Below are 16,802 nucleotides of genomic sequence, written 5' to 3'. Positions count from 1 at the left end.
GGATCAGGCAGAGAATAGAATAAGCCCTTTAAGGGCTTATAGTCAAATTCTTACAGTGCTGTCAATCTAAGTCGGGCAATGATTACTTCTGCTTCTCTATTTGCCCTATTCATTCACTTTATAGAGCAGAAGCCAAAGCAAGTTCTCTAAAATGTAATTCTTCCATCTTTCATGACTCCTTGTCATAGGAATCAGGAACATATGGCCAATCACCTGTTTCTACAAATAAAGACTAAATGGAATACAACTATGACTATGTATTATGGTGGCTGTCAAATCAGAGTCAGTATTGAACAGATACAAATGTGTGGGTCAAGATGCCTAAAATATCGATTGCAAGGACTTTTATAGAAAGACAAAACAACCCACACCAAAGGTTCAGGTAGGTATCCCAACAAAGGTTTAGGGTCAAGTTGCCAAGTATTTCTCCAGTCTAAAACTTCCATATTTATTCCTTCTGCCAGGCTATGGTCTGGCTACTTTCAATCATTCATATTTCAAGTTGTTCTTTTCCTGTGAGCCTCTGCAAATACTGGTTTTCTACTTAAACTGATAGGCTCTCAAAGCTTACTCTCTCTTCCCCTCCCCAGATCAATTTTGTAGTGCTTCTCTGTCTACTGTGACTCTATTAAACTTCCATGTGTGTCCCTGACAACTTATCAATGGCAGTATGCCATCTAGCTTATAAAGTACTGAAAATCATTTATGTAATACAGATGTTGAGTTCAGCAGATCTGGACTAAAATTCCTACCCAGTAGGTATATTTATTCTGGCCACTTTACCACAGGTTTCTATTTCCTGAGTTTCCTTATCTGTAAATATAATACTGACAACAAAGGGTTGTTTAGTATATAAATCATGCTTGTCCATGTATATGGTCTTCAGTGTCCAGCATAGCACTTAACATAAATTCTCAATGTTATGTATTATACACTGTAAATTCTTAATTGATGGTCTAAATTGTAATGCTATTTATTGCTCTGTTTTGCTTTCAACAGAGGGGACAGTTCTATCTGTGGCAGAAGAATCACGTATTACATTCATCCATATATCCTTGAAAAGTACTAAAGTATTGCATAGAACAGATATACAACCAATATCGGTAAAACCAAATCTATTTAGTTTTGGCAAATATGCATAAAATAATCAGTCATGTAGATGTTGCTAATATATCACTTATAAAGTAGATAATGACAATCTAAACGATCAGCTAGCTTTATTTTATGAGATTCAATTTTAAGTTTTAAATTCACTACAAAATAACATAAGATTTACAGTTATTGAAGCTGTTAAATCCTCGTTTATCATAAGCTTTAAAACAGTTCTAAAAAACAGAAACTCATTCCCATCCTCTATTGATTCCTATGTTCAATTTTGGTAAAACTTTACAATGTTGCTCCAATGCACTATCAAATTAAGATTAACAATACGCTTACTTTCAATAACATGATCTGGTGTGTATGTAATTATTATGATAAAGAATAACATGATCAATAGCTTAAGGGGGGACTGGAAGGTCGTTACATATAAAGTCCTAAGGGTAAGTCTGCACATACATCTTGGGAAAATATCCGATCTCTAGCTCTCTGGTACTCTTCTTCTCTTTCTTCTATGGATTTGCTTCTCCTGTCGTCCTTTAAACGTATTCTCATCTAAAGAGGCAAAAACAACTGGTTATTAGGAAAGTGAACTAATGGTATAATTAAAGCCTGAATTTAAAAGAATGTAGCATTTTCCTCAAGATTACCTGGCTATCATCTTTATCAAAGCTAGAGTTATCTCTCTTAAGAATGTATCGTTTCTGGAAGTCTTCTCCCCTATCATCCTTAATGTGCTCATTAAATTTCTGATCAGGTCTGAAAAAAAGAAGCAAGACAAAGGGACAAAAAGTTTAATGTACAGTATTTACAGAAAAGTGAAATAATATATGCAAGTTGATAAACTAATATTTCTATTTACCAGCGCCACTTAAGACACACTACTATTATCTCACTTCATCATAGTAAGATTTTCATGACAAAACACTGTTCTACAGGATACTGTAGAGGCTTGTTTAAAAACAGCATAGGCTCTGGAGTCAAGTCTAGCTTTTCAACACAGTACTGGCTTTAAGATACACGTAAGTACTTAACCTTTTTCTTCCAGCTTTTTCCATGTGTTAGATGGGAATATATATATTGTTCTAAAGCTAAAATGAATAGCAAAGGAAGAGCACCCAGTAGAACTCTGTCATCATAGTGAATACTGAGGTAGCTGGCCTTCAAGAGATTAAAGCGCCTGTGACAAAGTCATCAAAGGATAAACACATGACTAGACCACAGTGGAGCCCATGGGGTCAGACCTCAAGGCTGATATCCTGTCTATGCATGGACAAAGGAAAAGCTAAGTACTATATCACATGCATAAAATGAAAGCAATCATGTATTCTGGACTGAATTAACTAAAGATTTAAGAGACTTCAGTGCGTGGCTTTATTTTATACTAACTGAAACAGGTTAGAAAAAGTAAGCTCTTATGCAGAGATTAACACTGGCAACTAAGGCAATGACCAAATGACTGTGAAGTTTAGAGTCTATTCTGTAGCATGTTGTTTTTTTTGTTTTGTTTTGTTTTTCAGATTAGAAATGCTGAAAGTTTCACTAAGACTTAGAAGACAGATAAATGATTATGAAGTTGAGACATTAAGGTTACGTTAAAATTGACCTATGTTAATATATTCTCAGCTCCAACAGTTAATTCAACCAGTATTCTGTAACTTACACCATTTTACATTGGAATTACTCCTTTAAAATATAACACTATATAACATTTAATGCACCTAGAAAAATTTAATGAATACCCTATACAGTTATATATATAAATTATATACTATACATGCTAATAGAAATAATACAATATATTTGATATACAGTTTAAATATATATATAATAAGCAATATGAGAATACTATGAGTAAAATTTCATTTTTTTGAGACATTGTCTCACTGTATAGCTCCGGCTAGCTCAGAACTTGTTTTGTAGACCAGGCTGACCTTTAACTCCCAGAGTCTGCCTGACTTTGATTCCTGAGTGCTGGGATTAAAGGTGTGTATCATCATGCCCGGCAATCAATAAATGACATTTCGGCAAAGCAAGACCAGGTATTTCATTATAAAGAAAATAAAAAATACATGGGTAAGTATTTGTTTCAGTCTAGCAAATAATTTTTCTTTTTGTGATATGGTCTCACTGTGTAGCCTTGGTTGGTCTAGAACTTGCTGTGTAGACCAGGATGACCTCAATCTAACAGAGATTCCCCCTGTCTCTATTTACAAAGTTTTAGAATTAAAGTCATGTGCCACCACACTCAGCTTAATCTACCAAATTTTTAATAAAACACTGTAGCTGACTCCTATATGTTATACAAAAAGAGATTTAAAGATGAGGATTCTCTAAGCAAGATGAAAAAAAAAAATCTGTATTGTAAAATGATGAAACAGAGCAGATTAAAAAAAAAAAAAAATCCACACAAAAGTAAAGGAGAAGGTAAGAGCACAATGATTCAGGACCAAAATGATGAGAAGTCTGTTTTCTTTAGGGGTTTGAAAGGCTAGGTATTCATTATCGACCATGACAGTATGCCATCTGTCATAGGATTGTGTCCTTTACTGTTATTACCTACAGCTGTGGCTGTGCAAAGTCACATATTCTTAATTGAGGCTTCTGTGTTTAGGATTCTCATTCTAAAGTGAACTCTGGGTTTAACCAAGGCCCTGGCAACTTTTCTAAGAACAGCTGGATTCCCACACAAAATACGGCAGGCATTTCAGCTAACCTTAAGACTGTCTTACCTCTTTCTTTTAAAGATGCCTGAATTTACTGCCCTGCAATCGGCAACTTCCCGCTCCATTGAGACACCCCAGTGGACACCCGGTTGTTGACATCCACAACACCACTGGTTCAAGGCTGGAGCGGGTAATCTCCCTATGAGGAAAAGGTAAGTTTGTTTTTATTCAATGTGGAGCAGATCTCTAAGGTTTTCTGATTTACAACCTTCTTCAGATCCCAGAAGATATAAAGTAAGAATACAGTGTAACTTCAATGATCTGAAATAGTTCTAATTACAATAACACATAATTTCATAAGTATCTCTGATTAACTAAATTTTGATGACCTTTACAAACAAGAACCCTAAAACTTTTCTGACATCACTCACAGAATTCAAACAACTGAGGTTACACTGTATTGAAAACCTTAGAGAGTTGTCAGTCAAAAAGTTAGTCAAAATGCCTGCTAATGTTCATGTGTTTGGGCATCCAGCAGCTCTGAGTAACGTTGAAAGGTACTGGTTAAAGAGAGTAAAGTTCTAGTCACTTCCAGTTTCACATGTGTCTTACTGAATACTATCCTACTTTAGTCATTATATAATTAACTGGGAAAAGATTCACTGATAAAAGATGTTTCTATAAGATGAATGGATAAATCAGATTTATATATTCTAATAATTCCCAGGGATGAATGAGGATGTTCCATCCAAGACAACTACTTTTATTAGTTTTTGCTGTAGGAATAATCATTTAAAATACGAAAACCACCTATTTAGTTGACAAAGACTGTCTGAAATTGGTGAGCATCAATTATGCTTGGGCAAGTAACATGGTAGCTATATTGGCAAAGGCCATGATAACTGAAGGGACCAGATGAATCAAATACACCATTTCAAATGAGTGCTACATAGACAAGACTCTGAGAGAGCTGACCTGAGGAAAGGCAGAGATAATAATGAAGTGAAGGATGAGACAGACTGCTACTTATCATCTGAGGTCCCTTTCTACCATAAATGAAAATGATACAAAATGCTTTTTGTACTGTGTTTGTTGGCACAGGCCTATAATCCCTGTGCTACAGAGAATGAGACTAGAGGACTTTTTATTAACTCAAGGGACTGAGCCCACACCCTTAATCATTGCTAGGCAAGTGTTATCCTATTGAGCTCGCAGCCCAGTCTTTAAAGGTCCTTTAAAAGACAATTACTTTCGAAACAAAGGGCTCCTTCCAACCATTTAAACTTTTTCCTCAGCAAAGAAGGAACAGAGCAGTATGCAAGACACTATACTAACCAGGAGTTCCAGTTGCTTCAGATTTGAGGTAGAAAAGGGAAAACAAACAAAATAAAACAAGACAAAAAAGCCCAAACAAACCAACAAAACAAAACAAAAGAGTATTTTGGAAATGATGTGAGGGTGTCAAAACCTCCTCAATGCCTTTTCTTTTTTATAATTATTTAAACAAAATTGCCTGAAGGTGGCCATGGAAACCTAATCTAACGTCAAAAATTCATTAAGAGAGTGGCTGTCATGCACAGCTGACAATACGTCTTCCGAGGTTGTTGTGTTGTTGCTGTCTCAGACAAGGCTCATCTCCCTTGTCTGAATCCAGGGATGCATTTTGTTCCTAGCAAGATAAATGTACTTTGTGGCTCTATCACTCAAAGTTATGCAGTTTACCACAAATGGAAGGTGCTGTAGGAAGGCGAGTTATCAGTCCATAGGACATACTTTGGACACTTACATTCTTGTGTTGCTAGTTTTGTTCACGATGACAGACTTTCCACTCTGGTCAACATTATGGTCTAATCCAAAGTAGGCAGCCACTCTGTGTAATAGCATCCTGTGGTAAGATGTCATTGGAGGAAACTTTTTACGTGGGGACCTGAAGGAAGAGAAACAGCTAATTTAGTAAGTCAAGGAGAATTATAATGACAATTTCTTTTCTTGTTAAATGTCAGAACTTACTCATTATTACCAATGAAATCTAAAATTTCTTGTTCCAATTTCAGCAGCATCATTCTGTCCCTGAAAGAAAGTATGAAAACTCTTACATGTAAAACTTAGCACTGAAGTAATGATAAACGTCAACAGGTTATGAAATTTACATAGCTATTTTCCTCCTAGAAACAACACAGAGATAACACAATCCTGGTGCTAGTATATTTATAAGCTTCCTAAAAAAAGAAAAATTAAGAGAATGAAAGATGATTTTTTTTTTTTCAGTGTAACCTTTTTTGGTAGAGTTTTCCACATACACTAATGTGGACAGGGCAGTGTACATCCTAAGAGCCAACTATATTACCTTTAGTGCCACAGAAAGAGTCATCTAAAGAACACGAGAAGATACTGATAGTACTGAATAGTCCTGAGGCAATCTAATGCTCTTATTCCCTATTCCGCAAGTTGCTATTAAGTATTTTTATGATTTTTGAGAAAATTTCTTATAAATTCAAAATGAAGCAAAGACATTCACTATCTAAAATGAATCAGTACACAAGTAAGTATCTCCATGTGTTCCTTTGAGTGATCATTTTGTTTTGAGACAGGGTTTTTCTGTTAACAGCCCTGCCTGACCAGGATGGCCTCCACCTCACAGAGATCCGCCTGACTCTTGAGTACTGGGATTAAAATCACGTGCCACCAATGCCTGGCTCGTCTTGGTTCATATACACTGAAAATATGGTGCTAGGGTTTTCCTCTCCTCGTTGTAGATTTCATGTTCACGTGAGAAACAAAACAAAAAATCTCAGAGAAACCTAAAAGCTAGAAATAGCTTTCAGACTGTCTTCTAAAGATTTTAAGTTCAAGAAACTAAGGCCCAAGGAGTTCTCTAAACTAAACACTACAGAGAAGAACTTTCTACAATTTAACAAAAGAGCTGGTAGCTGCTTCTTGGATCACCCAAATGTCCACACATCAATACTGAGTTTGATCTTCCCCATGTACAGCAAATCAATTCCTATAAAACTAAATAATACCTTTCAGTCTACTCATTTAGTCAAAAAAAAAAATAACTGTATACATTTATAATATGTTGAGAAAGAGAAAACTATGCTTATAAAATTTCAACAATTTCAAACCCAAGTCCAAAAATAAGAGTACATTTTTAAGCAAATTCTAGTAATACTCAATTTTGTCCTCTGACCTGATTCATTTTTGCTATTCCTCATCTTAGTAAAAGCGACCACCTCCTATTTTCTGTGGTATGACAGAATGAGAATTTCAGGCTGTGTCTGCGTGTCATGAGGAAGCACAAGAGAGAATATGTATGCGTACGTGTCCATGTGGGCATCCACATACATATATGCATGATTAGACTGAGTTCAGGAGGGACTGTCTTTCTTGATGACTTTCTAAGTTGTTGTTATTATTTTTGGCCAGGGTCTTTCACTGAATCTGAAGCTCAGATTTGTTTTGCTGGCTAGTGAGCCCCTAAGATTGTCCAGTATCCTCCTCCCGATACTGGGATTAAGGGTGTGCCCAGATTTTTTTCTTTTACTATTAAAAAAGATTTTATGCCAGGCACGGTGACACACCTTTAATTGCAGCACTCAGGTGGTAGAGGCAGGCAAATCTCTGTGAGTACAGAGGTCAGCCTGATTTACAGGGTGAAAGTTCTGGGACAACCTGGGCTACACAGAGAAACCCTGCAACAAAAAAAAAAAAAAAAAAAAAACAAAGCAACAAAACAGATTTTATTTGTGTATATGTGTTTGTATGCACGCAAGTCTGAGGAGGCTCTTGGAAGCCTGAAGGGTTACTGGGGCAAGTGACTCTAAGCAGCCCAATGGGAATCCTGGGAACCAAACTCTTGTCTCATCAATTGCTCTTAACCACTGTAGGCCCTAAGCTTTGTTTCTTACACTAGGATTCAAAGGTAGCTGGTCACGTTTGTGTGGCAGATAAATGTACCTTCTGAGCAATCTTTCCAGTCCCGTTTTTCTTCCTACTGATATTTTTTTCCCTTCTTTTAAAAGACAAGATCTTACTGGCATGTCCAGGCTGGAGCATGCGTAATAGTCTTGTAGAATATTTAAGTAACCACAACATTCCTTTGGTTGAACCTGTGAGAGGTTTCCTATTGCTCTTAGAATTCAAATTCTTGCAAGATAGGCATGGGCTTGGGTTCATTTACAGATGTACTCACAAAATTCTCATTATTTGGGAATACCTCTGTCCTACCTCATTCCTTAAGTCCCTCTAGGACTACTTTGTTCCTTAGCAGTTTGCCTAGAGCATCCTTTTATATTCTCTTAAAACTCTCTTTCATTTTTTTAAAACCATGTATCACAGTTATCACTATATGAATATATGAATTATATATGATATTCAGGTCCTAAACTAATTATAATTTGCATAGGATAAATAAATCTATCTCATAAAGTCCTTACATAATCTTTCATTAAATTTGGGGGAAAGATAGAGGACTTTCTCTCCCATGGACTCTCCCTCATGAAACAGACTCATCTGCTTAACTGTTAGGTTGTCGCTAATTTTTTAAGACTTATTTATTTGATGTGAGTGTTTTGCCCGCAGGTGTGTCTGTCTGTGCCTGGTGCCTGTGGAGGAACTGGAGTTAGGGATTCCAGCCCCTACATTCTGTGTTTCATCTGAACTTAGAGAGTCAAATTACTTTTCAGTAATTTTCCCACTTTATAAACTGTCTTACTAAAAAAGACAAACTATGAAGCACCAGTTTATTTAATAGAATTCAGAGTAGTATAGTTAAATTGGTTTTCTGTACAAGAATAGCTGATGGAAGCTATTTCAAATGTTCTTTGGATCAAACGTGCTACAATTAGAGGGGAAAAAAAATCAAAATCTAACAATTCTATAAGCCACTGATAGAATGTCAGGATTTTTTTTTTTTACCTAGAATGGTAATGCAGGTGATTTTTACATCATTATCATATCCAATTATCTTAAACTAACTTTCCCCACTGTTAGTATAATGTACTAGAAACATAAGGAGCACTAAGTTTTCTAAGGTCTTAATTTTATACACTTGGTTTTTATTCACTGCAGTAGTCCAAAACCCGAAACTTTCAAATTTATAAACAAGGTTATAAGTATTTTCGTAAACAGACATAAACTAGAAAATGAACTAATATTCCCCTAGTGTAGATGACAATGGTGTGACCTATACATGAGGCCACTGGAAAGTGGTCCAAGCTCTAGCACTCATGCACAAACTGAATAGTGGAGCCCATTCTGTATGGAGAGATCCCCTGCCCAACCAGACCCAGGGGTGTGGGGGTGGAGAGGTTTCTTGGTCCTGCCTCAATGAGATGATGGGACAGACTTAGTAGACTACCTAGGGGAGGCCTCACCCTTTCCATGGAGCAGAAGGGAGGAACGGGAAGGGGGGGAGGGGCAGGAGGAGAGGAGAGGAAACTGGGTTGGAATATAAACAATAAATTAATAAAATAAAAAATAAACTAATATATGCTATTGTTAAACCTATAAAAACAAGGATGTCAATCAGAATGACATAAAACTACTTAAAGTTAAAAGAAGAAGCAATAATATATGGGTTTTCAGGGTTTTAGTCATTGTTAACCACACTTTTAGAGATAGCATGTCAATTTCAACCAACAGAAAAAAAAAAAACAAAAGTTCCCTCAGGTTATCTCCTACTTAGTGCTTCGTGCCACTGGTCAAGCTTCTGCACCATGTGAGAAAGAGCGGTGTAACATAACTCTTATCAAAGTTAATTTTTAGGAGTACTTTACAAAAACACAGAACTAAATAAGAGCAAACCCTAATTACTTAAAAAATAAGTAAATAAAAACAAAACAAAACAAAACCCTTACCAACAGTTACCCACGGTTTTGCTCCCTCCTCCATGAGTTTACACAATATATTTATTGTACTTATTAAACTCAAATGTGAGGAACTTGGCATACATCTATTTATCTCTGTGTTGTTTTATCTTATGTGAAACTGCTGCATTAATGTAGAAGAAACTCAAAATAATAGAATGTAATGAAGGGTTTACCAATAGGTATGTTTAAGAGACATTAAATCCACAAAGTAGAATTTAACTAACTAGGGGAACACCTTCCCTCCAAACACCCCAAAGATTATGTAGTCTGTTAGATAAGCAAAATTTATGATGGCAGGATACAGAATCTTAATTACCAGGACTGACCAGTCATGAGGACCATCCTCAAGTTTTCAACCTGTGAGATGCAACCCTTGGGGTCAAATGACCCTTTCACAGGGGTCACATATCAGATATTTACATTATTCATAATAGAAGCAAAATTATAGTTATGAAGTAGCAACTAAATGTAACGGTTGGGGTCAGTGCTGCGCCAGGAACTGTTAGGAAGCTTAAGAACCACTGATCTACCCACACAGGAAGCTCCAGGGAGCAGAACAAGGGCATAATCACTGTTCAGTGCTGGCCTGCCATGAAGACCCCAGATAGGCGAGATGACCCCAAGTAATAACTATTTGAAAGAGCAACACTGGTGTACTTACGAAATGATTCTGGCAATATCTTTGCCATCTAACTAAGCGGCCAGACTTGGGAGCCTCTGTGTAAGCTGTTTAAAATGTAAAGTGGGGTTGGGACTTAAGAGATTTAAGGATGACAGCATAAGACTAAATTGTATACCAGTTAGTGAAATCTGCTATTCAAAGGCGGCTTCTTTAGGTATTAGCCACAGCCAGACTCCTCTTCCTTTTTTAATTTCTTCCCAGTGATTTCTTACTGGGGAGGCAGATTATTTCTATAACACTCCGGCTGACATCTAGGCCAAATATCCTCAGGATTCTTCTGCCAGTTTTTGAGATCAAGTCTTTCCCTTCATGTCTACCTTTTAATTTTAACATTTTAAGATAATTTTGTCCTTATCATTTGTTTAACTACCTCTGGGCAAACTCACCTCCAATAAGCTTTATTTTTACCGAGGACTTCCGAATCTGTAACTCAATGCTGACACATCCCCTTGATAACTGGAGCCTTGTAATTGTCCATCGTGTTACATTTTTGTCTGCCTGCTCACTCTCAGTTGCAAGACTGGATGGCTATTAGCTCAGTCAGAAACCTACATGCTATTCTCAGTAGCATTCCATATTCAAATAATCATCAACTCCTAACTTGATTATTTCCTGAACATCTTTCAAACCTGCCTCTGCTCTCATACTAGGGATTGTAGTGATATATTATTTATGATTTATTAAAGCTTGCCTGAGGATTCAGAAAGCAAAGTCAGCCACAAGCTACAGAAGCCAGGCACATACCTTTAATCCCAGCAGTTAGAAGCTAGGAGGTGGTGGTGCACACCTTTAATCCTGGGACAGATCTCTGTGAGTCCAAGGCCACCCAGATCTACGTATGAGTCAATCAGTCCAAAAGAGAATTGTAGCTCACACCTTTAATCCCAACATTATGGAAGTGTGTAAGACAGAAGCCAGGTCTCAGGAAAGGCATTAGTTCTCCAGCCACACTGAGGAAATGTAGCAGTTTGAGACTTGCTTGAATAGTTTATGCAGGGATCAGCCCTTTCAGCCTCAGCTTGAAGTGAGAGCTTTTCTTAACTTCAGCTTGAAGTTTGAACCCCAATATCAGTCTCTGGGTCATTTATTTATTCGTGTTACATATTGGCACCCAAAGATAAAGTACAAATTAATGAAAAAGCTTCTTAAAAGGGATTGAAACTTGGACCTCATGAATGTTAGTTGAGTATTCTCCCAGCCTTCTTCTTTATATTGAGATTTTCAAGGCTTCCCAGCTGGCCTTGAACTCGTGGTCTGTGTCTCAGTCTCTAGGGTAGCAGAGACTGCAAGACTGTACTAGCGAGTCTTCCAGAATCTCTCTACTTGTTTCTAGACACTCTTTCTTTATGGTATTTTATGACAAAGAAATTTTCCTAGCCCCCGCCCCCTCCATGTTGTTTAAAAACACCAATCTCATTATATGGTATCATTCTGTCTAAAAATCTGGCAATGACTCAGGTTAGCATGCCAAGCTCAGTAATTCTTAGGTAATTCACACAACTGGCATTTCAAGGACAGTTTTCAGTTGCACTGTTACATTCACAGCTCTTTCTAAACGTCCCTGACATCCTAGTGGCTTTCAAAATCTGCTGGGACATAAAAACAGGCAAACAATGGTCCTTTGCAGCTCGTTTGTTTATGTTTCATTTTTAAATTTTTGAGACGGTTCCATTTTGCAGTCCAATGACCTGTAACTTTCAGCAATCCTCATTCCTCAGTCTTCTAAGTGCTGGGATTACAAGTGTCAACTACATTGGGCAGTGGTGGCACATGACTTTAATTTCAGCACTAGAGGCAGAGGCAGGTGGATCTTTGAGTTCAAGGCCAACCTGGTCTAGAGTCTAGGACTACACAAAGAAACCCTATGTATTGAAGAATAAACAAATATCAATGACAATGCTCTGCTTGTCCTGTTGTACACATAAACACACACAATATTTATTTTACATGGTGTGTGTGTGTGTGTGTGTGCACGTGTGTTTGTGTATACACCATTGTGTAGATATATACCCATGTATGTGGGTGCCTGTGGAGTCAGAAGAGGATGTCAGATCTCCAGAAGCTACAGTTACAGGCAGCTCATGTGAGTAGGTGTTGGGAACTGAACTTGGGTCCTCTGGAGAGGAGGAAGTGCTCTTAACAGCCCATCCTCTGGTTTTCAATGAAGCTGAAACAGCCTTTTACAACATTCATTATACATATATTATTTAGCATGTGTCTCTAGCACACAGTGAATACCATATATCTTCCTCATATTTATATAAAATGTCATTAAGTTTCTCTTCAGTAAACTAGTGAATCTTTCTACTGAGACTACTATGAAACAGAATTGAAACAAGAAAGAAAGAATCATACACAACTGTTTGTCTTCTTATTCACTTCAAACCAATGGTCCTTCAGGCTTCTTCACTGAAATAAGACTACTCTCTAAAAGTCATTTCTTTTTGAGATTGTAATATAATTACATCATTTCCTCTTTCCCTTTCCTCCATCCAAACCTTCCCATGTAACCTTCCTTGCTTTCTTTCAAATTTATAGCAAAAGAGACCATTTTTAATTTTGGTGGATGTCCTTCAGGGGCTAAGTGCAAAACTGAAAATTAAGTGAGCAGTAGACACAGAAAATCTGGGTGAGAGCGGCAGTGAGTAACCAAGCTGGAGCACAACTGACCAAGTCCCGGGGAGACTAAAGACACTGCTCACGCTACTCCCAGGCTCCTTCCTACTGACACTGTCTCGTCTTCATTCTGCTGCCACATAAATGCCACAATGCAAAGCTAGTAACTGGAGGGAAGGGTCTCAACCGTGGTACATTTTACCCCACGAAAGTACTAGTGAGGTGCACTGTGGGTAGCCTTTTTGTGGATCCTCAAAGGCCCCTGGCAGAAAGTTTAAAAGTGATCACTTCCTACATTGGGCAAAACGAACTTCACAATTCAAGTGTTGATTCAAATGAGCAGTGCAAAAAGCTTTTGATTGGAAGTTTATAGGATAAAGAAAGAACAAGCATAATGAGTTGAGTATACGGAGTTCTTACTTGGATGGAAGATGTTCTAGAAAGATACACATGATTAAATCTCTCTAAATCCCAATTCAGATTCTAAATATATTGATGACATTCTATTTCTGAAAATTCCTAAGAATAGGAGTAATTTGCACATCATTATAGCATGCATAATGCAAAGATATTTATAAACCTGCATTTAGTAGACCAACATCTTAGTCCTAAGAAACTAAAATGTTTATGCTATATCCCATATAGCTACAATCTTAACCTAATATTCAAACTCAATAATGAAAACATATATAGCAAGATTATGGTACTCTAGAAACAAATGTAAACCTTATAAATTTAATTTTTACCTGGGATTGTTTTTTAATGTATTTACTAAAAATTCATGTAGATCTATGCCAGTTGAATCAGTGTATTCTTGACTGGAATCTAAAAAACAACAACACAAAAACCCAGTATAAAGTTGTTTGAACACAAATCCCTTCCCCTTTTGTACATTATGTCTATCTTAAGTAAAATGAGAAGCCCCATGAAGAAAAAAAAAAAAATGACAAAGAAAGAAAATGAACTTTATGGTGAAGGCAGATGATCACTATTTTTCAACTTGCATATATTCTTCATAACATGAGCTAATATAAGTGCATGAACATACACATTCTTAAATTTAATGTCTGACTAAATTTACCCTGATTTCTTGAATGATCCTCATGTACTCATATTCTCATGTTTAAGCATGTTTCCTTATTTCTGCTTATAGTAAATATAAAGAGCTTAATTCATTTGAATGTATGTTAAGTAGAAACAATAACTTGGAAGAATTTTAGTTCTAAAATTATTTATTTAAGATTCTTGAGATGCAGTGCCAAAGGTTTGCTTCCAAAGTACTTCCCAAATACTCATGTCTATTTTTACGCTTAAATGCAATATCCTGGTAATGCTGGTCAACACAACAGAGTTTATAAACTAACAGAGCATTTATATTGAACTGTAGTGCTCAATGATGAAGATTCTTAAAACTTGCTATGAAGACACATTCTGAGACTTCCAACAATATTTTCAATTTGACACCAGTTGTTTGCATCGAAACAATATAGCACTAACTCTTACTCTGGCATTTGAACATGAGTGAAACTAGAAAGAGATTTTGATGACCAGTCTTAGTAAATGAGATTTATGTATAATTTTTGGTTGGAGAATCTTAGCATTACACATAACCATGATATACCAGATGAGTAAATATTACATCATTCCTCCAGTCTGTTATGCCATTCTCAATATAAAGATGTGAAGTGTGTTACTCAAGGGGTAAAAAATTGTTGATAATGAACTAAACTTTTATGTAAAAAATGAAAACAAATTACTAACCTCTTGATAACATTTTTCTGGGCAACTTATCACTGGCTTTTTCTTTATCTGTTTCATCTTTTGAGGGCTTTTCCTCTTTTTCAAATGATTGTGTTAACTGGATTTGAATTTTTTCCTGTTGAAAGGAAAAATTAGTTACTCCATGAAAATACAAACTAATTCTATATTAAGTATTGACATTTCCTGAGTAACTCAAAACTGTATGAAGGACAAAGGGGACAAGAAAATTTCATTTTATCCAATTATAGCATCTAAATTGGAAGTCAACTTCACCCAGGTGTAGTATAACAGGTCTTTAATACCAGCACTCATAGGCAGAGACAATCAAATCTATGAATGCTATGAATTCGAGGCCAGCTTGGTCGACACAGTGAAACTCCATCTCAAAACAAACAAACAAAAAACTTTAAAAATGTCTTGAGAAAAAAGGTTAAAAGAGCTTGTTCAGTCAGGCATGGTGGCACACGCCTTTAATCCAAGCACGCAGGAAGCAGAGGTAGGTGGATATCTGAATATGAGACCAATCTGGTCTACAGACTAAGGCGCTGTCTAAAAACCAAAACCAAAACTACACCAAATATGTTCATCTTAATCTATGAATTAAAGCAGACCTTCAAAATTGTTTAAGAAAAAATAAATGTTTCCTGTTACACTTTTTAGTGTATATATTTACAAAACACCCTCGAGGTCAGAACTCAGGTCTTCTTGACCTACTGTTCCAGTTGGAGATGCTTACAACAATTATCAACCAGGAAAATAATTATCAATTGTCTACCAGGAAAGAAAATAATTAACAACATTCAGCTTCTTTTTGAGATAGTGTCTAATGTGTCCTAGGCTCAATTTAGACTTGCTATATAAAGTAGAATGACCCGAACTTCTAATCTTCTAGCCTCTACCTCCCAAGTGCTGGGATTACAAAAGTACAATGCTATACCTGATTCTTGTGGCACTAGAGATGGAACCCAGACTTTCTGTGCATGCTGAAAGCAATCTACCAATGGAGCTAGCCCAAGTCGGATTCTCTGAATATCCCATAAGCACACTCCCTTCTTTCTCTTGATTTAAAAAAAAAAAAAAAATGTAATAAGAAAAGTTTTCAACATCACTGCACCTGTTTTCTCACTTGAGATTTATGTAACCCTATGCCTCCTTTACTCACCACACAGCTGTTTTAGAAAGATATCAAATAAGATTCTGTTTCTTCCTGATATGTAACAACTATAAAGTTGTTGTATCAACGAAGACCAAAATGGAGAGTCATCTTATGTTGAAAATAATGTTATTAAAGCAATTTTAGAGCCAGAAGAGATTACTAGAAAATTAATTTATATACCCTGAAAGGCAAAGATCATGTTGAGCTATGTTTATTCAGGCAAAATTACAAGAAATAAACAATAATCTTCTGGCCATTTCAACTAAAGATAAAAGTGTGGCTTTTTCTTAGACTAAATCACTTTTGCTAATTATTTAACTTTTCTGGATACTAGTAGCAGAAGTGGTCAGTAACACAAAGGATACAAACATCAGGATTCTCAAACTTATTGCCAGCAAAAATTTCTCTTAAACTTCTTCCCACCACACATACAATTATTTTCAAAACAACCGTTAGTAGAATTTTGGTTATATATACAACAGTAAGATAATTAGCTACTCTTTTCTTCTATTCATTGTTTTTTTCCATTACATACATGTTCTGAATTTCAGGGGCTGAGGATACTGTATGCTCAGAACACACAGTAAACACCACCTATTGGAAGTTTCTACCAGGATGCCTTCTGTCTTTCTTATCAAACACATTATGTTGTATTTGTGACTGATTTATTTTCTGAGCTTCCCTCCCCCCAGCTTCTATTCTTCCCATAATTTTCAGATATTTGCAAATAGCTATGGAATTATGTTTTAGGAAAACATTTAGGAGTTTTACTTCTTTGAAGCTCCTTACTACTTAGGTGGATAATCTAATAAGATGTATGTAGGGGAAAAGACTCCACACTGAGTCCTCAGCCCGACTGTACAGTTCTTCCAATGACTAGCAGATTTTGCTTCTGTAGTATTTCGTCTGAGTTGTAGGTATTAATTTATAGATATTAAATTACTTAAGAGAAA

General features: G+C 36.3%; 1 protein-coding gene across 6 annotated transcripts in view; it reads right to left on the bottom strand.

Moving 5' to 3' along the window:
* Positions 1–16,802, bottom strand: part of R3hdm1 (R3H domain containing 1) — a 96,937-nt gene that overhangs the window by 43,153 nt on the left and 36,982 nt on the right. For 5 of the 6 annotated variants that reach the window (XM_051204131.1, XM_051204135.1, XM_051204133.1 and 2 more), the window contains 6 exons: positions 14,694–14,808; positions 13,679–13,757; positions 5,775–5,834; positions 5,551–5,691; positions 1,749–1,857; positions 1,558–1,653 (listed from right to left, as the gene is read on the bottom strand). In XM_051204131.1, the coding sequence (XP_051060088.1) occupies positions 1,558–1,653; positions 1,749–1,857; positions 5,551–5,691; positions 5,775–5,834; positions 13,679–13,757; positions 14,694–14,808 (600 nt within the window). Of the gene's footprint in view, positions 1–1,557; positions 1,654–1,748; positions 1,858–3,830; positions 3,964–5,550; positions 5,692–5,774; positions 5,835–13,678; positions 13,758–14,693; positions 14,809–16,802 lie in introns of those variants that run through there. The other variant, XM_051204137.1, reaches the window with a different exon arrangement.

Source organism: Phodopus roborovskii, unplaced genomic scaffold (assembly GCF_943737965.1).
Source record: "Phodopus roborovskii unplaced genomic scaffold, PHOROB, whole genome shotgun sequence".
Classification (NCBI taxonomy): domain Eukaryota; kingdom Metazoa; phylum Chordata; class Mammalia; order Rodentia; family Cricetidae; genus Phodopus; species Phodopus roborovskii.
This window is presented reverse-complemented; position numbering and strand designations above follow the sequence as displayed.